Genomic DNA, 25,290 nt, shown 5'->3' on the forward strand with positions numbered 1-25,290 from the left:
ACCATGATGCGATAGTGCTTCGCAATATCAAAAGGCTACGCACTTTCCAGCAAATTTGTACGAAGCCGAGTGGCGCTGTGCGAGTATCTTAACCCGTCCGCCCGCACAACTGCGCGTAATAACAATATTCTCTCATGGGAGATCGCAACGCAGCAGTCGCACCGCACTGGTTCTATAACTTCTCGAGTTGCGGCGGAAACTAACATGAAGAATAAAAGCAAATTTAATGCGATTCTACACATCAAAATACTTTACGGAACGGCTATCTTATTGTTGATTTTTGTATCGTGCGGTTTTTGGATAACGTTCACGGAATTGCAGCGTTTACGTAACGATGTCGACCACATCATGGCTAAGTACGCGCAAGACGATAACTACGTAACGTTTAATACTACGGTACCGCCAGAGCAGAGGATTTTGCATCCGTATCGAGGGGGGACGAAATCTACCGATAACAATGAAGACAACAGTCACACAGACGAGCATAAAGCAAATCGACGTGTAAAACGACGGTCAAATCGGGATTCGAACTCACGATTCTCAGAAAAAACGCCTGCGGACAACGATTGGATGTGGATGAGTTCATATTCACGAATACCGGTAAGTTGAAAATCAGGCAAGACCTTTAAGTACGATAGATACTTTTGAATATATCTCAAACTTTTAAAGCTGACTTTTGTTTGAAAAACCCTCAGAATAATTGATAAATAACAGATTACAGTTGCGAGGGAAATGGATTTTAATTTTGCAAAAGGGTGTGTTTGTTTACCGAGACAATTATTCGTTACATACGAAAGACAGAATCTATTGATTTTGTTTGGAAATTTGTCTAACGGTGGTTGATACTAATCGCGATAGTGCGGACTTAAAAGTTTGTCAATAACATCTCGCCGAGAAACGGAGTAAATTCTAGAAATCGGTAGCGCAATTAGATCAAGGGCTTCTAAAAACGGGTGCAATGGCGCTTAAGAAAGCGAAGCTAAATCGAATTGAAGTACATGTATTCACTTGAAGTTATACCCCGTTGAAAAGCAAACTAAACTATCGCACTGTTTTCTCCGTGATCTACGCTCTCGGGACTTCTAGTGTCACTGCACACCGACTTTATTTTTATTTATTTATCCATTTATTATAGTGACATGTGCATCGTGTATGAATATGAATAGAACATATAGATATAGTACCCAGCCCAATATTATTACTAGAACATTATCAGTTACGTTTAGATCAAAATATGTTCTAGACGTTTGTGATAATCGCAACTATACACGTACCAGATAGAATTCACAAATTCATGCTCAAATATTAGATGGGGTTATGATAAATGTTCACACTCAGCCCTGGTCAGTGCCATATGTCTGATGTCTGAGTGTGAACATATATAGTTGAAATCCATTTTATACGTATCATCTTTCATTGATTGCGCATGGCGGATTTCAACTTTCCTCGGTTTTCATCGTTTGCTTGAAAGCTATCTGTTTTTTTTAAACTAAGTGGACGGAACGAAAGGTTCGAGAAAACATTTAAGATGATTGAAACGCTCGTAATTGGCATCCAGCCATAAACAGTTGCAAAACAAACATCCGCGTGTAAAACTGCAAACGCGTTCTCGCACGCACGTGTTCAATGATCGTTAATACGAAGCAAAGAACTTTCAAATAATTTCAAAACAACCAATGTCCTCATTTCGTCGAGTGAAAAAATGTTTAGACCCGATACAAAGGTAAAAGCTTTATAATTTCATAGAATCAAATAAGCACCGCGTATCATATTGAAGCTATCAGTGCGTATGCAATCCCATCTGTCTGTACATCAACGATCGGGATAATACGCACGAAACGTAAAAAAAAGAAAACCACGCGTGTAACGCTGTTCGAACTTAGCTGAATCGATGAACCACTAGATAACTGAATCGCAGAATTTCAAGATGATGATCAGGATTTTCCAATTTAACTCATTTTGTAAAAATATCTTTAAAAAACAACATACTTTTATATCAGAGGCACCATTTGACGAATTAAGCTCAGTTAGAGCATGATTAACGTTAACATTGAATTTGAATTTGGAAGCGGATCAATGCGGACTAGGACCAATAAAAGTACCGACGCCGATACGGTATACAGAGAATCTTTTCCACAACGAAGTAAACAGTTGTAAATATCAGTTTCGATTCTATGTTTATGGTTACTGAAACATAGTTTGGCAAATTCATAAATAGAATCTTTAATGATATAGGTCGTCAATCGGAATTGGTAAATTTGGGGAAGTATATCCAATCAAGATTTGAATATTTGATTGATGGGAATATTTGATTATATATGATTTGATGCTTGAAGTTATATTTGTACAGTACGGTTTTTGTCTCATGCACATGTAAATATTTTTGTCCAGTAAATATTTTGCAATTCTGGTATTGAATATGTATTGTATATATTGTTCTGTTTTTCTAGTGATTCATTGTTCATTGACGATCATGACATTTGATTATGATGAATAAACTAACTTGCAACTTGTAACTTGACCCGAACGCCGAAGGCCGTGACCGTTGTCCAACTGGAATTTTCTCTATTATCATACGAAATTTCTTATTGCGATCACAAATTTGAAAGATTTCTTTAGGCTATATGTAAAATTCACATGGATTCAGCGTATTTTACAAAATAAATCTATGATTCTTCGAAATCAATCGATTCAGTAGTTCAGTGATCCATCGATTCAGTGAAGTTCGAACACCCCGTGTGAAAAGAATATAATCTGTTATTATGTATATGGCCTACACATATTCAAAGGTTGTCCTTTCAGGATTAATTACTGATGCAAGGCAATCATTTTCCTACAATTAATATCTCCTATGAATAGACATAGGCCCACACTACGTTCTAGGCTCACTCGGTGAATTCACGACCATAATTAATTACTTGACCGGCGAATCTTACGTGACGCAAAGATATGAGTATAACGTTTTTTCAATATAAGGTGTGGCGCAAAGACGCACTCGCGTTTGCAAATCGTACTGAATGCCGAGTGACAATGCAAAAAGTAGAAACATACATTTCAGCGGCGATACGGAGGAAAACGCACCAACAATGATGAATTGATAAATGTTGTTGAATAAGGAAAAATTCGCAAGATAAGGGAGCAAGTGTTCCACAAGAGATCTTGTAATGAAAACGGACCACCACAAATATTAATTGGTGTCGAAATTCCCGAGTCCTCCTTAATAAACACAGAGAGCATCCAGGTCTGTGATTATTTATTCCGCCAACGATGAGCTTAGGCTAAACAGGGAAGTGTGATGAGATCATCACACTTCCCTGGGCTAAATGAATTGTCTAATGATTTCATAGGGACCTTCAGCTTATTGTTGATTGCGTCTCTTGCACGGCGTAACTCCTCTTCATCGACCGTTTCCCCGCTTGTTTCGAAACAAGAAACATTGTTTACTTAAACGTAAATCCAGAAACTAACATATTGTTTCAGGATAGAAACTGTTTATATTTCAATTGTTGCGTGCTATGTAAGAATAGCTAATAATAACCGATAACACAATAACGGATCGACCCATAGTGACTGGCGAAGGCCTTTTTCCGTGGCCATTTTTTCCGTTCACCACCATGGGTAACGATGCCTAATGATTGGAATATATACTTAGCTTGCATCAATGTTACATTGAATTTATGCTAAAACGTTTTTTTACCACTGAGGGATCCAACAATATTAAATGCAAACATCTGGGGAACTCTTACAATTAGATTAAGGAGAAAGGTAAACTGAACCATTACTTATGGTTTCCGCAAAGCAAAATTTGTACCTGGGCCTAATCCCCGCCACAAATCAAAATCAAACAGAAATGCTTTTGTTTATTTGCTCATTAGGGCCTCCTTATGTATAACACTATTTTGATGTTTCCAAACGTATAGATTGTTCGCATGAATACAATACAAGTTTTTACTTAATCTAATCACTGACTAATCACAATATACTCAAATGTCTAATCTATACGCCGATGCCTGGTACATTGCTGTAGCTGCGGCTATCATTAGCGACGGATAAATACTATCATACAATATAACGACAAACAAAGCAGGCAGTATCGGCGCTTCAATAACGCAGGGAATCAGAACCCAATACCACCATACTATGATCAACATTTTATGAATTATATACAATCAAGTAAACATTGGTAACTATAATAAATACCTGTAAGCGGTATTTCTTGGATACAATTGTCGTGAGCGCAAATATCGATTGTGTGACTACGCAGTTATTGATATTTTCATTAATCAGACGATGTGATAGTTCAGGCGATTTTTCTTTGAAAGAGTCTTTTCAAATCGTCTATAGGCTGCGCGCTCGCTTTTCACCGTGTCACGAATGATTTTGGAACGCAAACAACATAGATATGTTTTCTCCTCTGATTGATACAAGCGTCGCAGGCACGTGTTTCGCAGGTTTTCTTCTTCGCATGTTAGCCATTCACTGTTGACGGTATGGCATCGACTTCCTGCGCCAGGACCGGAAATATCTAGTACCCACAAATCTGAATAGGTGTCCAGAGAAAGCGTATAAATGCGTTCATGAACTTTTTGTATTGGTATCGTGGCATCGTGTTACTTGACAAATATGATAGGGTTCAAATGTTCGATAATCAACGTTCTTACAAATTACAATTAGTGAAACGTATTGAGTGACGTATTTTCAAGAATATTTCATAGGGGAGATGATTGAAAAATGTTGCGGATATATTTACCTCTAATTGACCTTTAGTAGATAATCTATTCACCAATAATCATGATTAAAGACGAACGTTATATACATAATTGCATCGACAAATCAAAAACAAGTTAAGCTTTTGATTGAAACCTATCGATTCGGGAAATCATTATCATCGCCAATACAAAGAACCATGGCAATCAATTAGATTTCGATTCGATGATGGCGATGCCCAATTACATCAAACAATATCCCGAAAGACACCAAGACACCTCCCAAGCAGAATCGACATGATAGATGGTATTATTGTGGCTAACTCCGATCACACAATTTCAAATCAATTACGAAAGAAAATGTGCTTAGAATTATAGCGGGTCATAATTACAGGCGGGTCACGGTCATGTAGTGCATCGCGTATTTTCATTAATTCTTAAAAAGGGTGTTACATGTATTAAGTTGGTATAACACTGCTTACTTTTTTTACACAGTTATGCCTTTTAGTTAATAAGTTCCTCTTGGCACATAAAACTACTTCCTTCGAATGACAGGATTCCAAGCACAATAGACGACACGAATATCTGTAACTGAATTAACTATATTTAGTTGCTTTTCCTACGGGAAATAACCCGCATTAAAAGCTTACATGTGTGTAATGCCACCAACTCACGCCAGATAGGACGTATTAACGAGAGTTAATACGCCGATGCTCACACCAGAAAAAGGCACCTCATATATTTTATGACGATGACGTGACATGAGGCCATGGACCCTTCTAGGCTTGAGTATGGTTACGGGCCGAGGTACATCACTGTGGGCCACAGGAAGCCCTCGATGCATGAATACCCACAGACACCACGTTATGATTAGAAAATAAATTGAATACGAAACAAGTAACTTGAAACTTTATTGGCGCCTTGTTATATCAAGTCCCGGCCCTGGGTCAGCGACCTCCCTCACATTTTTAAGTAAGTCATGGTAACTCACATAGTGCTGCGTAAGGTAATTGCAGTGTTTTGCTCCATTTATAAAGATCTCATATAGATCGCACATAGATATGAATATTACCACGCGAAAGGCATTACGTTACCTCGGGGTAATGAATAATCAAAATTTACACGTAGCTCATTAGGATGGACTGGTTATAAAATACGCTAACCTCCCTCGGCAACGTTTACCGGAATATTTTGGGTGTGGTGTTTGTGGGATAGTTTTGATGTACAAGGCGTCGTCAGTCATCAATTGAGCGTGAATGTTTTCAACGATTTCAGAATTAGACCGGCGATTGTAATTCGTTTTTTTACGAAAAGTAAAATGTCACCGCACGTAACGAAACGCCTGATTCCGTTTTGTCAATGAAACACAATAGTTTATTGTTGAGCGATGATTTGTTTTTCTTCTGAACTTTCTTCGCGCCTGAACGTCATATGATCGACTAAGATATTTATGGACAATTTTTTATTCATGTTTATATTGATATAGATTAGGCGCCGCTAGTGGTAATATCATATTTGTATAGTAGTTATTGATCCAGTTAAATCGTGGTCTTGCGCTCAAAGCTTTGACGTGAGTGGGTTTCGTATATCCTACATGTAATTTCAATAAATATCGCTGTGGCAGGTTCTTAGAATTGTCTCCACTGTACAGATATTTGTATCTATTCATTACTCATTACAATACTCATTACAAGAGTTGAATTTTGCATCAACTACTTATTATCGGGATGAAATCATATACACGTTTTTAAGTACTTTAGCAGAGAGATTGTTAACATTCAACTGAACAGATATCAATTAGGATCTATCTTTTAAAAGTTGCTTCCTTTTCGAATTCGGAATCATGGTATGTGGGTATAGGACAAATATCTGCATATGATCGCACTGTAAGCTAATATTTTTGTTACGGTACTTTGTTTTGGTTTTGGTTCTTTGACTGTGCAACTGAGCATATATTCATACAAATCATTCATTAGAGCATTATCCATTCTCAAACCCCTATGAAGCTGAATTTTGAAAGACTGCCTCGTTAAAATTTATATGAGCTTTTCCGCGAAAATCTGAACTAAAAGATATCTGTTTTAAAAAGCCAATCAGAAAGCAAATACCCCGCTATGATCGGCATAGCCGCAGAGATCAGCCGGTGTTCACGTGAACCCGCGGTATGGTCTACCGTTTTACTTCCGCGTTTTATTTTAACATCTAAAATTGTATTTCAAGATCGATTTCTGTGAAATCTTTAGTTGATTCGGTTTTTGGGAGGAATATTTTTTATTTGCACTACAGAAAATATTGACAATTATGCTAAGTCCGGGGAAAATAGCTTTTTCTCAAATCGTATGGATGACCTTGATATACTAATTAGCCATGTGCTCAAACTGCAAATTCAATCATATTTTATACTGCAAAAGAATATTAAAGCCAATTCAATTTTGCTTTATTGAACAAATAAAACATCAAATCCAGTTCCATTTTGTTTTATTGAGCAAATTTCAGAAAATTTAATTGTATTCCGCATTCAAATCAATAAGACCAAGGGACAAGATTTATCTGAGGTATTTGTTCTTGCCAGCTCCAGTCGCTGTCTGTGCTACACATGAAAACAAGATTGTATTGTGTAAATGTAATGGTATGAGCTGGGAGTGGATTTTGACAAATATAACCCACAGAATGCATCATTTGCCATTTTATGAAAATCTGACAGGCTGGCCATAGTGCCCCTTCGGGCTCTTGTTGTATGGGCGCTGACGTTAAGCGGCCTTTCTGGCTTTGCTAGGTCTGTGTGGATTGTATATAATGTTTACATATTGTATTCTATGCAAATAAATATATTGAATTGAATTGAAGTATTGCTTCCAGTCTATACCAATGGCATTTTTAACGCTTGAGCCCTGAAGGCCTGTTGCGAACAAAATGAATAACGGTTGACTTATCAGACTTGTTTTTTAAAGATTTAGTTTATCGGTACCATTTCTTTGGAATGGTCATTAACCCTTAGCCCCAATTTTTTTTTTTTCACTTAACCTACCTCATTTGAAAATGGAAGCGGTCTTGAAATAGGTCTCGGTTGGTGAAGCCATTATTCATTAAGCGTCACATGTCCTTAATGACAAATTGCCAAGCAATTACTAAAAATGGAATAGATCTTTCTGAGTCTTTCTAGGCGGATCTAAAAGATACTTGAAAATTGCCAACTTCATATTGAGATTTATTGATGCAAGTCGTTTATAGTTATTATTCTTTCCCTCGTCTTGTTGGGTCATTTCATCGACGTATAAAGTAGTTTATCGGTCCATGGTAGCTATCAATAGTCAATTTCCCTCCAGGAAACGTATTTTATGAAAACTATTCGCACCAGGTACGATCATAAAAAGTATTTGTTCGGATCGGCGTTACAGTCATCTTCCACAAATTCGTAAGAATGTCAGTTCGTACGTGGACTCTGGTTCATGCGTTCAGATGGAGTAGGCCTACTTTATTTTCGACAACTTTGGCAAAGGTGTTTGAATACATAACAGAAAACCTTAGACAGAGAACCTTATTAATGCAATTTCTGTCCGTAATTTCTCCAGTGGTATATCTGTACTGTAAATATATCGACAATCTTCGTAAATTTTAATGAGACACTTAATTGATATTCTCTAAAGCTTTTTAAACATACGTCAGATCGGGTACCCCAGGTCTGAAAAACCTATAGGACACTTGGCGTCTACTTATTGTTTTCATGTCGACCATTTTGTCGCCACAAGCAACAAGGTCGACAGATCTTGGGTGGAATATTGACTGCACATGTTATTCAGTGTTGCACTTGTTGTGACTGAAGTGCAATGTCTTAACGTCAAAAATATCAGCTTTTAAAGGTAAATGTAATGAATCAAACGTCCTGACACTGATAAATTAAATGAGTAAGGCAATATAGAAAAAAAAATCACAACACTGAGATGCGACACGACGACAGCGGCTTTAAATCGTCAACTGACAAACGGAGGTACAAATTTTACGAGTTACCTTGGTACAATTGTACGAACTAGGTCGAAGAAAAAACATGTTCAACTGATCATCGGCGCGCTAACAAGAAACAAGAGTTTGTTTACTGGAGTAAAAATCGACATCCGATTAGTGTCTGATGCTAAATATCAGTCTCGAAAGTTATCAGTCAAAAACAAACACAGCTTATATGCACGGCCGCCTAATTGAATTAAGGATATGCTTGCGTTTCTTTTTTAAAATTAGCATCGCCTACGGTGCGAGAAGTCTTGGCATTTCAACAACTGTAAAGAAGCATTGAAAGCTTTTTGCTACAAAGCACAGCGTTGTCCAATCGATTTTCTAGCCATTCGTTTCGAATTTCCTTCTTCAACTTTTCCCTTTTATATATTCTTTGTTACTCTTTGCACTCCAACGCAAGAAAAGGTCAACGAATCCACAAAACTGGGATCATAAGTTGGCCGCAAGCCACATTCTGCAATTAGAGAATATTCGAAGACAACTTCCTATAAACGAAAACATATCGTGAAATGTCTGATCATTTTCGGTTCAAAATTTGATGGCATAAATACGCTTGTTATACTTATGATTACTTATAATACTTACACAATATAATCTTACATAACTGAAGATTTAGAAGTGAACCCGGTGATTCATATTGTGCTAAAGATCGAATAATAGAACACAGAAAAACTAAGTAAATTATCAGGCCGTTTTAGGCTTGTTCAAAAACAAGGTACATGTCATGAAATTCTTGTAAAGCGAAAAAAGAAACTTATGTCTGACGCACGCATGTCCTTAACAAATTCTACGCATAACGTTTAGCCCTCTTTGGGACTAAAGTCCAAGCAGACTATTGCATTCACTTTTCGCCCGTCGTCCACCATCCGTTCGATTGTCCGTAGACGGAATCCAGATATTTTGGATTCAGTAGTTTTAAAGACGCTTCGATGGGTTGTCTTGATATTTGGTCTATACATGACGTATCTACCTTAGACACTTCTGCAGCCCAATAACCTGGCCCGATCAGAATCTGGATTGCCGACTGGTAGCCATACATGACCGCTAAAGTCAGCACTTTTTGACACATTTTCACACGTTTCAAGGGAAATTTTGAAGACGATTCACCTGTTGCTTTGATATTTCATATGGATATATGTAATCCTGGGATCCGTCACCATAGAAAAATTGGGTCGATTTAACATTTTAAGTACCCAAAGAGCTTATGGTATATTTTTCGTTGAAATTCGTTGATATTTTCGTTATTTTTAATTTGTTCACCAGGGGGCGTTGATTATTGAATTGACAGATTTTCAAGCATTTCACCGTGTCGGCATGGCGTCCCTGACAGGGCCCCAGTTGAAATTCTCAACGAGCCCAAACCCATCTGCGATCACCAGCAGATTTTTATGATTTCATTTTATATACAGTCACATAAGATAAAATTGCTAATGATAGATTCATCTCAAACACTAGCCGACTTCAAGCGTTAATGCGACGAAATACCCCCCGGGTGTCAGTGCTCTACGACAATGAACCGAGGTAACAATGCCACAGGTAAAAATTCCAAAGGTAAAAATTCACCATAGGTAAAATGTCAGAAGGAAATATGCAACAATTAAAGTGAGCATGATCTTCTATTTACAATGGTCATACATTCTTATTTACACTGGTTGACAATTCGATTATCAAATTGAATGCACAATACAGATATGACATACTTCTAGATTTATGAAAATTACAAAGTGAATGCAAAGTGATATATATATACTGCAGCAGAGTCATTGCTTATTTTTAATGATCGGTCAAATTAAAAAGGTTTTGGTGGGATTGTACTTAAGTGAAATTTGAAAAGCTAGTGTGTCGTAATTTACAATATACAATTTACAATCAAATGCATAGTTTATAAGAAAATCTGCCAAACGAGTGCACTGAAATTGATCAAATCAAACGTTTCGTTGAAAAAGCATTAAATCAAAATTATGTATTGATTGTAATGAAATAATATTTAATTGTTAAATCTTACATAGATCACCGTCGAAATACATATCTATCATTTATGTGTATATAACCTACAGGCATTTTTACCTCTCGCACACTTTCTTCCTCTGGAATTTACCTCTGACATTTCTATCTATGGCGTTATTGCCTATAGCATTATCACCGAGACGTGGGGGTGTGCGCCCAGGTTTACATTTACATTTGTATATTGCCATGCAATCGAAGTAGATTGACGTAGTAGGAATAGTCCGAGTCTGCCTGTGTGTGCATTTGTGTGTGTGTGTATGTGTGTATGTGATTGCCAAAGCAAATTGAGCATATATTGACGACGTTTTGAACGTTTTTGTCCTCGTTGATATATCGCTTTTGTATCGAAGATACGACATTCGCGGGAATTTATAGCCGCAGTCGGGCTGCTAGTAAATGTGATTATGCAAACGGTTGGATCAATCATCTGCGACCAGTCAATCACCAATAAATCTATGTTGAATTAAGCTATCTACCTGCCTCACTGGAACAATTAATAAAGCGGCGTCCGTGAATTTGAGCGATTGCAACGCACCATGTCCGGAATGTCGCTTCCGATAAGGCCAGACGGATCGAGAGTCTTTGCACGCGGCCTCCGGTTAAAATTCATCTGTGCTGTGGTTTTTACTCGTCTTGAGGCCGAAAATCAGACCAAATTTAACCATCGACATCCGGGAACTGAACGTTCCGGGAACATCCGGGTCCGAACTGGCAAGCTAGTTTTCAAATTGTCAACAAATAAAAGGAAATAACAAATCCGAAGATAGTTAATTATATTCATTATTGGGATTGAATGATATTCGGCGCAATTATCATTCTTATTCACTTACGTCTTTAGGTTCAGATATTAATCATTCCTAGATTAGAATTAGATTTATATTCACATCTATTGCTCCAGAAACGTTTATAATTCATACGAGCACAGGATACAGAAATGTACAAGTTTACAGTTATATGTGCGTAATTTTATACTGCAGATTTTATATTTCGCATCAAATAGCTACGTAGTTAATTACACAGCGATGGCTACATGAGGCTATCTGCCTTTATATTTATGGCAGATAAGCTCCACCAGGTACAAGGCAGTTAGGTTAAAAAAGAAATCCACCATTAAAACTAAGAGAGTATTGACGTTATGAACAAATTTTTAGCCTTTTTCAATACGAAACTGGCTTACCGAGTTTAAACGTCGCTATTCTCTCGGTTTTCGTCATAAATTTGAATTTTTTCATCAATTGGACTTAAGTGACAGTGGAAACCGAGGTAGTCAGACTTTATGTATAGGGGAATTTTATACGCATGTTGTAGTCACAATTATGACCAAAGTGTCAGTCCGAACTGGCCCAAACGCGGATCGCTGATAAAAAAACTCCGTAGTAAATAAGGGCGTCAATACCACGGTAAACATTAGAACCAAATCGTTATAAAGATTAAAATCGATGATCGATGATCAACAAAAGTGAGACGGCAAGGACCCAACGCCGTCGAAAGCAAAATACGACTATAGTCCTCCTCAACTGTAATCAATCAACTACGTGCTTTAAACTCTATATGCAAGTAACGTCAATTTCTTCAAATCCCCTAAATCCACTTGGTAAGGCGCAAATCGTTTACCCAATCGAGTTAATCCCTTCAATTTGCGTAGAAATCTATTCGATTTCACGTGTTTAATTTTTTACAATAATCTCGTTTCGTTGCAGGTTGCCGCGCTGGAAGGTTATTGTAGAGCAGCAAGAGAGTACTGCAATTCTGGGCATACAGCAGCAGGTTTTTAAGTTTATATACATCACATTTCTCGTAATACTAACGATAAAACGAGCCAGTAAGCTCTGACGTTGGATACTCATTTGCAAAGTTGTTTATTTTTATGAAAGAGAAATATACCAATCTGTGTGTTATCAATCTATAGCCCACATATTCGATATATCGCCATTCTCCCAATTTTGATTATACAGGCTTCACATTCATTATCTTACCCAATTATTGATTGAAAAAAAGATTAATCGAATGAACTAAAAACACCTGACACCAGTCAAATCATCTCCGCATTGTGAAATAGTGATCACGAATAGTAAATGTCTCATATGAATAAGGGGAGGGGGTGGTTCAGGTAAATTGAAGCCCACATAAAGCAAGCAAGACGTACTCGGCGGCATTCACGTGTTCGAGTTTCACTGATCGGACAGAAATATTTGAAAGTGCAATAACTACGTATAACTACAGTAAAAAGTAGAATTGCATTAATATTCTACTCATTAATCTCAGTTTTGCAGTTTAAATGACAAAAACGAAACCAAACGGGAATTCCTACAAAACTTAAGAATGATTCTCATTAATGGGTCCCGACATTAACAATGCTTGGGTACGATACAGCCAGTGAAGAAAGGCCTGTAAAGTAATAAAAATCGCCATGTGAATGAATATCTACTCAAATATGTTTCAGAAATATTGTATGCGATTGTATATAATGGGAATTGTTGTGTATTTACACAACGATAGTTACACAACTAATGAATGAATTGAGTGAAAATAATATTTTTTCAGGTGTTGGCGGAAGAAGTACAATCAGAGCTTCGGCCAGACGAACATCAGGTAAAGCTATTAGTGAGTCACTTAAAGTGGAGTTTCTTATCGAAGTAAATTGATCCAATTCGATCTGCACACTCGATTACGAACTTTAAGTGGCCAAAAACCAAGGATATTCACTTTCCGGAGATAGAGAATGAGAGAGGGGGTGAGGGCAAGAGTTGGATATTGAGAGGAGTTCCTCATTTCCTACGACGGGAAAAAACAAATTATACTTCGACGTTGAAATAACGTTAAGTGATTTTGGTTTGTCACTGAAAGTTCTAAAATGTGAATTGTAACATGTTAACTAATTCACAGTGGGTCTTGATGCATTAATCAGCTAAAATTAAGAGTTCATTGTGAAATCTATAACAGTTTTACAACAACAACAACAAACGGGCTGCATATCAGTGATCAATAGGAGAATAAAGCATATGAAATCATATTTCATTGCATCATCCGACCGTAGATTGCAGTCGCGTAATACGCAAATGTAATGAAAAAAACGCAATGAAAGCCATATACGGCAACAGTATATCACTGACTGGTCATCCAGAAACGAAAACAGTGATATCTTATAAGTTTTAAAACAAGCGGCCAGTCCATCTTGAATATTTAAAAGACTTGCCAATTCATGGCCTCATTTACAATACGGGTATGAATCTACCGCAAAAATCATGAACTCACTAAAATGATAATCCATACAGCTAAAATCAATTTTGAAAGAGAAAAATGCGATGCGTATGTATAGGCGCCTTTTAAATAGCGAACCTCACTCAGGCCCTCAGGTCTTTTCATGAATCATTTATTTGAGCATGAAGTTAAGCTAAACCACCTTCAAGTCGAATCTCGGAAATCTTAATAATCAGGTAATGATCTCCATATCCAAGCGAAAGGGGTAAAATAAGTAGCCTGAAGGTATTAACGATTTTTTGTGATCGCTTTATCATATATCCACACACAACGATAACAACCCGCTGTAGAATACAGCAATATTGCAGACAAAAAGATCTATCATATCTGCATCGAGACTTCGACATTACCCAAAAGAAGCCTCAATTGCGTTTAAAATGGTTTCTTGTGAAATTGTCTAAATTGTCGCCACTTCAAAGGATCTGAGAATGAAGGCGTGCAAATAACTATAAATTGCGGGACAAAACCGATCGTGTCTACTAAGAGTGTACGCACGATAAGTTAGATTCAGTGGTAACCGGTAAAATCCCCCCCCCAATTCAGTTTTTTAATTAGAATGGAGTTATTGGTTGTACATACTTGAATGGACTGATGATTACTTCATCCGCTTATGAGGTTATGTTTTGCCCTCGTTCATCTGTAAGCAAAATCTTATCCGTGTTGGCAAAATAACTCAAAAAGTTATAAACGTGTGAAATCTTCTTCAAGAATTTCTCTTTACACGTCAAGTCTAAATCGGGATTTTGAATAAAAGATGCACCTCGTCATAATCTATATCTTTATGTCACTAAATCAGGATTCCACTTGAATAAGATATTCCATTTTCAAGTGATTGCCCTTAATTAGATAGTAGTTTGATTCTACACACTGACTTTGAATCATCAAATTCAATCATCCAACTCGTATCCCTGGGAATTAAAATGTTGTCGCTAGAGTATGTATTCCTTCTTATGCTTTTGGTGATCACTGGCATAAGGAAGTAGCATTAGAATTGTGAAATCGAATTCTTTCATGATCAACACGAGAATACTGACAAATTTTGTTGTGAAATTTAACTTTTTCTTACTTTTTTCCCTACATTCCTTAGAAAAGACTCGGTGTAACCTACTGCAGTGTCCAGTCTTTGTTCTAAAGCTTCTAAAAATTTCAAGATTTTAGTATCGAACTTAAATTAAACGTATTTATTAAGTTCGGTCTTTGGCGTGGATTTAAGCCGACCTGTGCGCTTCCGACCGCGGCGTGAACACCGAATCTGAATGATGGTAAAAATCCCCAAATCCGACAAAGACTGCCTTGGATAGACCAAAGACCTACCAACGAAGTAGGTTATACTGAGCTTGTTCTTAATGGCACCTGTAATTTTTGCTCGTCGAGTTAAAAGGAATTTTCACGGTATCGGAAGGAAATGCCATCAATAACAAAACCGATGAGTACACTACAAAGGTTTCGTTTTTCTGGACGATTTGAGTGATTGATGTCGGTGCAAGTGTGTTCCATGCCGATTACGCAGAAACCAATTAAAACACCGTTAAAACTGCACTCTTAGACATTCCGAAGTTAATGAAGAAAACACCATAGAATACACGTGGGTTTTAATTGTTGCAGGGTTATTTTCGTCGACAAATTCCTTATTCGAACAGGTTATCGAAAGGTAAACTAAGGAGATGAACAAACGTTTTATCAAGTAACCGGTATATGTAGGAATTAGACACCGGCATTTTATACAAATATATCTGGACCGACCCCACTATCGAATATGTATTATGTCAGCTATTCTAATAAATGTCTTAAAACTCCCGAATCAATTTTATCCCTTTAAAATATTCTTTTCTGAATTTGCATTATTTTATACCAATCCTTTAAATCTCATATATCTATAGCGGATGAACCAAGAGCTGCTGCAAAGCCTACTGACGGAAATTTGGGGCCACCTGGACCACCTGGCCCTCCGGGTCCACCAGGTGCTCCTGGCATAAAGGGTACGTGCAATAGACGCGTGTAAATGCGATAATCGGTCCTGACTTACGTCCTTTTTAGCAACCACTAATTGCATTATATTATATCATATAAACGAAATTAGGCCTAATGAGATCGTAGTCCAGTATAGTATTCGCTTTCTCTGACATTGTGCCGGTATGAGAATAAAATGCGCACGGATTTGCTGCCGAGCACAATGTGGATTCTCAACAGTAAGTCATACCCAATCTATCACGATATAGCCGTTGGTACCATAGCTAGTAATTCTAACGACTAGCTACGTTACTTCGAACCGGTCTCAGGAAAAGTCATTTTCTTCTACCTTAAATTAATCAGGCGACGACGGAGTACAAGGACCGATGGGTGCGAATGGTATCGATGGATTACCAGGACCAGTCGGACCGAAAGGCGAGCGAGGCGCAACCGGACGGCAAGGCAAACGAGGTGTGTATATAGACTGTTCCAAATAAGCGTGAGATTTTCAGCTTTGAAGATTTTTGGCTATGCCTTTAAACAGTATTTATCATTAAGGCATGGCCCGAGACGTTCGATGATTTTATCTAGCATAGATGATGTGAATCTTCTTCTCAGCATGGAGCATTTTTGAGAATTTTGAAAACTAAAAAGCATGAAATTTACTGTTTTCAATACTAATGCAGGTTCGCAAGGGCGGAAAGGCGAAAAAGGGCATCGCGGAATGAGAGGCTTAATAGGTTTCGAAGGACCAAGAGGTGTGGCATGTTAGAATTAGCTATGTATTAAGATGCACGCATTTAATCAAATAGATAAAAAAACGTAATTTAATTTGATATTGGATGGTTTTAAAGATTCTCAAAATTTAGTTCAAATTACAACTTTTCGAATACATTTCAAAATGTTCTTCATATCAAAGGTCATTCATTTCTTTTCAAATTCAATTGACTATATTTGCCTGTAATATTCTAGGAACTGATGGTAAACCAGGTCCACTTGGTCCAGTGGGACATATGGGTTTGATGGGGCCACAGGGAAAACGAGGTCCGAGAGGACCACCAGGTACGTAGATCTCAATATCTTTTAGGGATGAATTTAGTAGAATCTCTACCTCTCATATCTAAATCATAATGAAAAATGTCTGGCCCTGAAATCTGAAATACGCTGATAGCCTGATACATAGTTGAAAGAAGTCAAACTGATGGTCATAGTGCATTTTATTGCTTGTTACATTTTTTATAACTGCAGAAGAAAGTTCGTAAAAATTACTGTATTTCTATTACCTCAAAGATTGTACATCTTAAAGCCCAAATGGAAGAATATACATTTTGCAAGGAAAATGACGTAAGACTAATGTATTTTATTTTCTACGTAACGAGCTTGAAAATATTGCGAAGCAGGAAAAATGTGAAGAATACGAATACTAATATTTATTGCGCTCCAACCATTTCCATGGTATAATGGAGGAAAAAACATAATTTAGAATTAATGACATAAACGGTAGTAAAAGCTTTTAAAACTTGATAAACTGGGCTCATACTTATATACATAATAAACTATTTTCAATACATATTACAACAAATATACTACCTGAGGGATTTATATACATCTAGACCTTGTTTGATAAATTAAGCCAAATTCAAAGTTGGATTTTAATAGATCTAAGTTCCGTAATGTATTTATATGAAAGTAGTTTCCATGGAATTCGGTAAGCAAATTACAATCGAAAATAAAAGGTAGTTCGTCTCCTAAAACGTTTCAGGCGGGGCATAGTCCATCGGTTCTGGGCAAATGAAGGTTTGATAATCTATTTACAGGTAGAAGATAAGATCCAATCCTTAATTGGAATAAACTGGTCACTAAATCGTCAACAAGCTGATTAATATATTTTTCAATTTTAATATTCTTCTTATATTGCCTAAAATTAATGTATAGCCAATAATTATTCAACTTAAAAAATCTGTCGCTAGTACGTGCTGGTCACGGAGTATACATTTTCATTTCTTTGAGAATGTCATATAGTGTAAACTATTAATTGCTGAGTCCAAATATATGACAAACCGCATCAAAACCGTCATGAAAAAATGTGGCAGTCGAACGGTATTGTATAAAATAGCCATCATTACAGGATTTGACGTTTCACTAAGGGATTTTGACGGCCCATATGCATATGGTTGTAGAGCTTATAGTCAACGTTGCCGTTATACATGCTTGGGTTGAGTATCATTCTGGATTTGCTGGATTTTACTGGTTTGCCATCTAGGAACTGAAATCGAATCAGCACCGCACTATGGTCATCAATGGTCCTGAAATATTGGAAAGATTTTAACTACGGAAGCGTCCTGGGTCATAATTTAGGAAAAATAAAATTTTAATTTTTCGTCACGATACATCACATCATCTGAAATAAATATATTTTGATAGTTTCCCCCATTTTATGTCGATTCATTATCTCAACATTAATTAATTTACGTTTGATAACAAATTTTGCCGATATTGTTTCGAGTTATCATCACGACATTAAATTCATTAACGATGAATAAAGTTTTGCTGATTTTATGTCGTTATTATCTCGAATTTTTATTTTCTATTTTTCGTAAATTATTGTATATCGATATAATAACTCAACACAAAATCCGGAACAGTTTTGATGAATCATAAATAATTTTGTGTTGAGATATATCTTAACGCAAAATCTGCAAAACTGTTTATCAATCATGAATGAAATTATGTCGAGATAATAACTTGATAATAAATGAAACCTTTTTATTTTTCGTAAATGATGTACCCTAGACAGCAGTGAATCTAAATAAAAAATCGGATTTTGAGTTAAACAAGAACATTTCTGATTTAATGCCGATATTAATAACTCAATATGTGAAAGAATTGAAATTGAATGGTCACGTTTCCAATCGGACGAGGGGTCATATAATTCTGGTTCGGTTCGAGTTATTAGGTTATATCGAAGTTTCTCAATCGCGTGGAGTCATTATGCGCTGTGGAAACTTATGTAGAACGTATTTTTTTAAACTTCTTGGCTGTAACCAGGACCCGATTCCATAGTTCTTGCTTAACGTTCGGGTTAACGCTCAAACTTTTTGACAATTTTGGAACTGAGCCCTGAGCGTAATTGATGTCATTACAAAATATGCAGGCACCAGTATAAACATACAATACCTTGCAATTTTGAATATTCTACTGCGATATTAATTCAAGTATTCATAAACCGCACTGCAAAATTTTCGTCCCCATCAGGCAGATTTAACAGTTACATAGTTAATGATTCCGTGAAAGTGACCATGTGCAATTACAAAATGTGCAAGGGTTACTAACACTAAAAATAAAGGAACTTAAAGAGATTAAAATCAAGTTAGCCTACATCCATCGAATCTAATGTTCATTCAGGATTCAACGGCACCGACGGCCTGCCTGGTCCGGTCGGTCGAATGGGTGACGTCGGCGAGCCAGGACAAATTGGACCCCCAGGACCATTGGGCCCGAAAGGGATGACCGGTAAACCAGGGCCTAGAGGACTTAAAGGTGACCCAGGAACCTCGGCAAGTTCGTCTGGGTACTTTGCTGATATGCCGAACTGTACATGTAAGTTAGCGTGCTTGAAAAAAACAACAGCAACAATGAAATTGTTAGAAATTTGTTACCAATATTATTTTCTAAACATATCTATCAGGTAAAAAAGGCGAAAAAGGGCAACGTGGACTCATAGGATTTCGGGGATATCCCGGAAAAGAAGGTTTTTGCTTAAGATAAAAGCTTTCGATGTTGTCACCATATTTCCCCTGCATTAATCGATGTGAACAAATATGTATTAGAAATTAAATTCAAATCTGACCATGACTGACAAAAGCTGTGAACGTACCCCGGTTTATGGACTTTTATAGGGTTCACTGATATAACTATAAGTTCATTGAGTTAACCCTATAGGAATAAAATTAAAGCCGGTCTAGAAAACTGATCGTAGGAAACAAATACGAGTTCGTTATAACAGGGTCTACAGTATTTTTATAGTTCGTAGAACGTTGAGAGAAACCTGTAGAAGGGAGTGTGCGTGCTCAAAAAACCAAAATGATACAGCTTTGATTGTTCAGACTATAAACGTGATACATCTAGTTGTAACGGACTCGAATCATCGCATGTTGCCAACAAAATCCTCGGATGATACAGATAAATGGTTCTAGAGTCTACTCTATAACAAGTCATTGCTAAAAATGTGTGTTGCACACTTCAACCAAAACAAAAGTAAATTTTGTTATACGTTGTGCGTAGTTTAAAGAAACAGTTAATTCATCTAATGTTGTCCATTGTATCTATTTTGCATATCCATTTATCATATTATTATCTATTTTCTATGTATCTATTTCATATTATCAATTTTGTTCAACTATCGTTACTTTTACAGGTCCCCCAGGCCCACCTGGACCTCCAGGTACGTAAACATTTAGATGATAATCTCACAGCATCTTGGCATTACAAGTTGGAAAGTCCCTTAACTAGGACTGAATAAAACAGAGAACATTGTTATTAATATTCATATAGGGCCAGTGACGCATGGTTTGCCAGGAACGCGAGGGCCACGTGGTCACAAGGGTGAGAAGGGCGACAGAGGCCTCGACTGTAAGTAGGATACACGGTCATCAACGTTTCTGTTCGGTAGCATTCTAGATTCAGAGTTATTAATATACATATATTTCTAAGAAATGTTTTTCCTGTTCACGCGGCAGCGGTTCGAATCCCGCTAAAAATGAATGGATCAGCAAATAGGACATCGCCGTATCTGCACATTTATTTAATGTTTTTATGTTTGGTATGGTCATAAATGCAGGTAAAATACGTATAAAAGTGTGTGTATGTTAATTGCCATCTTTCAAAACCAGTTTCAATTTTCAACGTTAAGTGTCGTAGGTCTAATTTTTGGTTCAGTATGTGTGTTTTTACCCCACAATACGTAGAGGAGATAAATGTGATATTGCCTAAATGAGCAATAAATGACCAAGTTCAAGCAAATTCATTCTCTATCAGGGGTTGATTGTATATGAAAATTTTAAGCAAGTTATAATTCGACTCGGGTGTACCACCTTTTCTGGATTTTATATGACCACGTTTGTACTTAACATGTTTAATGTTTTCGTGACTGCTACGAAGACTTTGCGACTTCTCATCCGATTTCGATACTCCCCTTCTTAATTTAGCACGTTATATTTTACGTTCGTCATATGTTTTAATTTTTTCAAATGTTCGTTTTCGGCGTTATGGTACGATTTTGTACAGGTGGATTGGGTTTTTTAACTGAAAAATGCTAATCGTTTATTGGTACACGGTCACCGGTGACTAGCATTTCCAGAGAATTTTCATAATATCCATGCGCCATCTATCGCACAACCTTCTTAGTATTTACGCTACTTTGTACTAAGTTGTTTCGAAATATATTTTGTGGGTCAGTATTAATTGTTCTCTAATTGTGCGGGCTACCTAATTGCTACCTAAATCCATAATTTCTTTTATCCATGGGAATTTTACCATCAAATTCTCAGATAATCATCAGAACATACTGCAGAATTGAAAAGCAGGCTTTGTTAGGATTTCTGTATTTTATGAGATTTCTTTAAAATGAAAAACCATATAAATTATGCTAATTAGGTCACGTGACGGACATAATTAGCGTGACAATTAATTTTTGAACACCAAAATGTTTGGCCACTTCGTTGCCCTCTCTGGGTTCAGTAACCTTTTCATAACTCTTATGGTATCTTTATACCAGGGGTTTTAGAAAATTCACCAACAATTTCTTCTGACTTCTGGCTCAGTACGGTGAGCGGGTATATGGCCAGTACTGAAAGGGTTAATGTTCAATCGTAAGAAAAAAACTGAGTTAAAATTGGAAACTACATGTAATTTATGTATAAGGATTTCACGATACATCAGTCTACGAGTCCTGTACTTCTCCGTCCAGCTATACGTGTAGGCCTATAAGACTGCATTTTTCTACGGCCAATACGACGATAACTCAACTTTCAGCTCGTAAAAACGAGCTTTTGTATGACTTACCAAAAAGGCAACAAAAACGTGGGTCACACGTTAATCTTTGGACTCTTCTGTGATTCTATCGTGCAGAAACATACAAAAATATCACTATAATGCATCAATTATTTTTTAGTGTTGACCATTAAACTTAGATGAATAATGTTTGATTTAAAAACTTTTTATATAATCTTTTTAATAGTTTGGTTATTATTGGCAGATTGTCGTAGATGTATATGTCGGTTGAAAATTGAAACCTAAGCCAACAAAAATGATACCTTATTTCTCCTAATCGGCCGGGTCATCTTGTAAAATGCAACAAAATTTGTGATCAGTTCATTTCTAAAGCTGCCCGGTATGTTATGGTAAAATCGATCATTAAAAAACATTAATGTACAGGGTAGATGGGCGGCCGGCCGGGTGAATTTTCAAGCCAAGCAGAAATGAGAATCAAGGTATCAATTCTTCTTCCCTAAAATATTTTTCTGTCTGTAACTATACCAGAAAATGGTTAGAAAAAATTTTCAATAAAAAATTACACAAGAAATTATTATATCAATATGTCCCAAGGATTGTCCGTTTGATGTGAGATGACCTAACATTCCAAAATTATTTTCAGGTGGATCGACAGTAGCCCCTTACACAACCACAAGCGGTAAGCGAAAATAAATTCCAGCGTTTCCATAAAAACTGAAAAACTAGACAGGGCACAAGTCACTTAGTTACTGTTAATGAGGAGTGAATATTCGATATTTTCATATTCTTTGCAGTTCCATTGACAACGACCATACCACCGACACTTGCTCCAAGAAAGAGAGGTAACAAATCTACGATATCTCATTTCAATCGTACATGCCTAAATGATCGATACGTATATACATGTACGCATGATCGATATTTTCAGAATGTAGAATACAACTAGTAGGAAAGCCCGTTTTTCAACGATACACGGGAATTTACTGGGGAGCCTGGATGAAAGACGCATCTCCGCCAAATGTGGCCGCGGCCAGTAAAGTATGGCTGACCAAACACTTTCACGGGCGATTTTTGCATGAATACAAAAATATGAATGACTTCATCGAAGATGAAGCTAGTAAAACATTTTCACTGCGGCATCGTTACCTCGGTACCGGCCACGTAGTGCACCGCGGTTCATTTTATTATCAAAGTTTCGGCGCGAACGTCGTGATCAAATTCAACTTGACCAGCGAAACGACCAGCGAAGTCGTAATACCGGATGCCGCCTATCGCAATCAAAAGTTCTTGTACAAAATGGAATACAACTATTTCGATTTTGCAATTGACGATAACGGTTTATTCGTCATCTACGGCAGCAAAAGGAAAGAAAAGACGATGAAGGTGGTACAGCTTGATCCGGACACCCTTCAAATACTGGCCACTTGGAAACTGCGGCTGGATCACCGTCGCTACGGTAACGGTTTTGTAGTCTGCGGCATCCTGTATTTGATCAGAGACACGGAAACGCAGGACACTCAAATCAGCTACGCATATGATTTGTATAAGAACGAAGAAATAACTGTCGACGTTCCGTTCTCAAATCCATTTGGCAAAAACAACATGGTGTCCTATTCGTACAGAGAAAATCGCATTTACGCGTGGGACTTAGGAAATCAGTTGACCTATCCGTTACTGCTCGTCTGATCCTCGCTTCCCAGCAACTTGTATTAAATACTTGGGCTGACCAGTTGTTTATAACTAGGTTTAAACTCAAATAGTTACTTATGACAATTGCGCACCAGCTGTCAATTTAAGAAGATAAGGTACTCAAGTAACAACATTGTCTTCAGGTGGTTTGAGGCGGCAAGCGAACCCATGCAATTGTTCGATGACACATGCTTTACAGAGACATAGTTTTTTTGTAGAAGCAAATTTGTTGATAGAGTACCGCCTTAACCTCCTTATTGCGCCGGAATATACAGGATCATAAAAAATCACTAGAGAAGTCTGTGATTGAAAATAACTGAAACATTTGATATATTGGCAAAGACCAACAAGGATCACGCGGTTAAACTACGCAATGAATCGCGAGAGACGAGTAAAACATAAATCCCACAATTACGAGATCGAAAAAGTTTTTAAAATATCGTATTAAAATTTATTTAGGACCCGAATTTTCGGGCCCTATATTATATCTATCAACAAGAACGACCCACTATTGCCTCTCTGGTCACTTTTAGTTTTATATGCAATAGTGTGTGTCGTTCTGGTTGATATTGTCATACTTGCAGTTATTCCTTGGAAAAGGTTTTTAATGTAAAACCGAAAATTCGGGTTCTCAATAAATTTGAATAGTTTCGATATTTCAAAAGCTTTTTCGATCTCGTGATTGTGGGATTTATATATTACCAACAAGGGTTAATTTTCGCCGGATAAAAACTCAATTCTTTCTAATGATATTCATGTGATGACAACTAATCATTACTACGATTGCCCCCATTGACTTCACTTGCCTCAGACGAAATCAATGTGCGCCGTTACCAGGGGCGGATCCAGGGTCCAATTATGGCTGCCCTAAGAAAAAGGGCACATTATAGGAATAACCCCAACGACCAGTAGCAGTCATTTTAAACGATTTTTTTTTTGTAAACGACCGGACTGTAACATGATGCCATTTGCATTTCACTTTTTTTTCTGTGACTTTTTCAACGCGCCCGTAGCTACGAGTTTCACATGACAGGCACAAACTTTGCCAGAAAAGGGCACATTCCTGCGCAAAAAATTAAAGCAGAAAACAGATGCTCTATTTTGCCCACTTACAGTAAAAGTAAGATTCAGACAGCAAATTCTTTTCTGACAGCGAATTGCCTTTTTATTTGAAAGCTACCTTTTTCGGCATACTCTCTGAATGAATGTGCTTCAAGGCAGGAAAATTCTAAAGGTTCTTGAGATGTTCTTACTTTTCTTCAATTTTGATGCCTTCAATTTTCAACACATCATATTCAGTACCAATATATTCTATTCTTATATGCCCTTTTCACACATTTAGGCTGCTCTTTCCAGAAAATACTCAATACGTGCGATTGAATAGTCGAAACACCATTCAGGACCCTAAAGAAACAATTGTTTGAGGCACACCCTCAGGACCATGTGCCTGAAAAGACATTTGAAAAGTTTTCAAATTCATCTCGAATGTTTTCTCCCTTGATCCAAGATGGGCATTGCGGATTTTTGAGAGCCTCACGTGAGGCATGTGAGGTACCCTAAATCCGCCACTGGTTACAACCGAGGCAAGCGTAGTCCAATGTCCATAACTAAACCTGAAACCTGAAACAGGGCAACCCCTGTAGAGTGTAGACAGCTT

At 37.2% G+C, this 25,290-nt stretch overlaps 1 protein-coding gene across 1 annotated transcript; it reads left to right on the forward strand.

Annotated features, from left to right (window-relative positions):
- The first annotated feature begins 204 nt into the window (after nt 1-204).
- Nucleotides 205-24,012, forward strand: LOC141906218 (uncharacterized). Its single transcript, XM_074795460.1, has 11 exons — nt 205-600; nt 12,422-12,437; nt 13,266-13,325; nt 15,863-15,952; nt 16,314-16,403; nt 16,905-16,994; nt 20,350-20,376; nt 20,487-20,564; nt 22,588-22,623; nt 22,739-22,786; nt 22,873-24,012. The coding sequence occupies exons 1-11, from the start codon at nt 205-207 to the stop codon at nt 23,628-23,630; spliced, it is 1,689 nt and encodes a 562-aa protein (XP_074651561.1). The 3' UTR covers nt 23,631-24,012.
- Nucleotides 24,013-25,290: the final 1,278 nt, after the last annotated feature.

Source organism: Tubulanus polymorphus, chromosome 5, assembly GCF_964204645.1.
Source record: "Tubulanus polymorphus chromosome 5, tnTubPoly1.2, whole genome shotgun sequence".
NCBI classification, from domain to species: domain Eukaryota; kingdom Metazoa; phylum Nemertea; class Palaeonemertea; order Tubulaniformes; family Tubulanidae; genus Tubulanus; species Tubulanus polymorphus.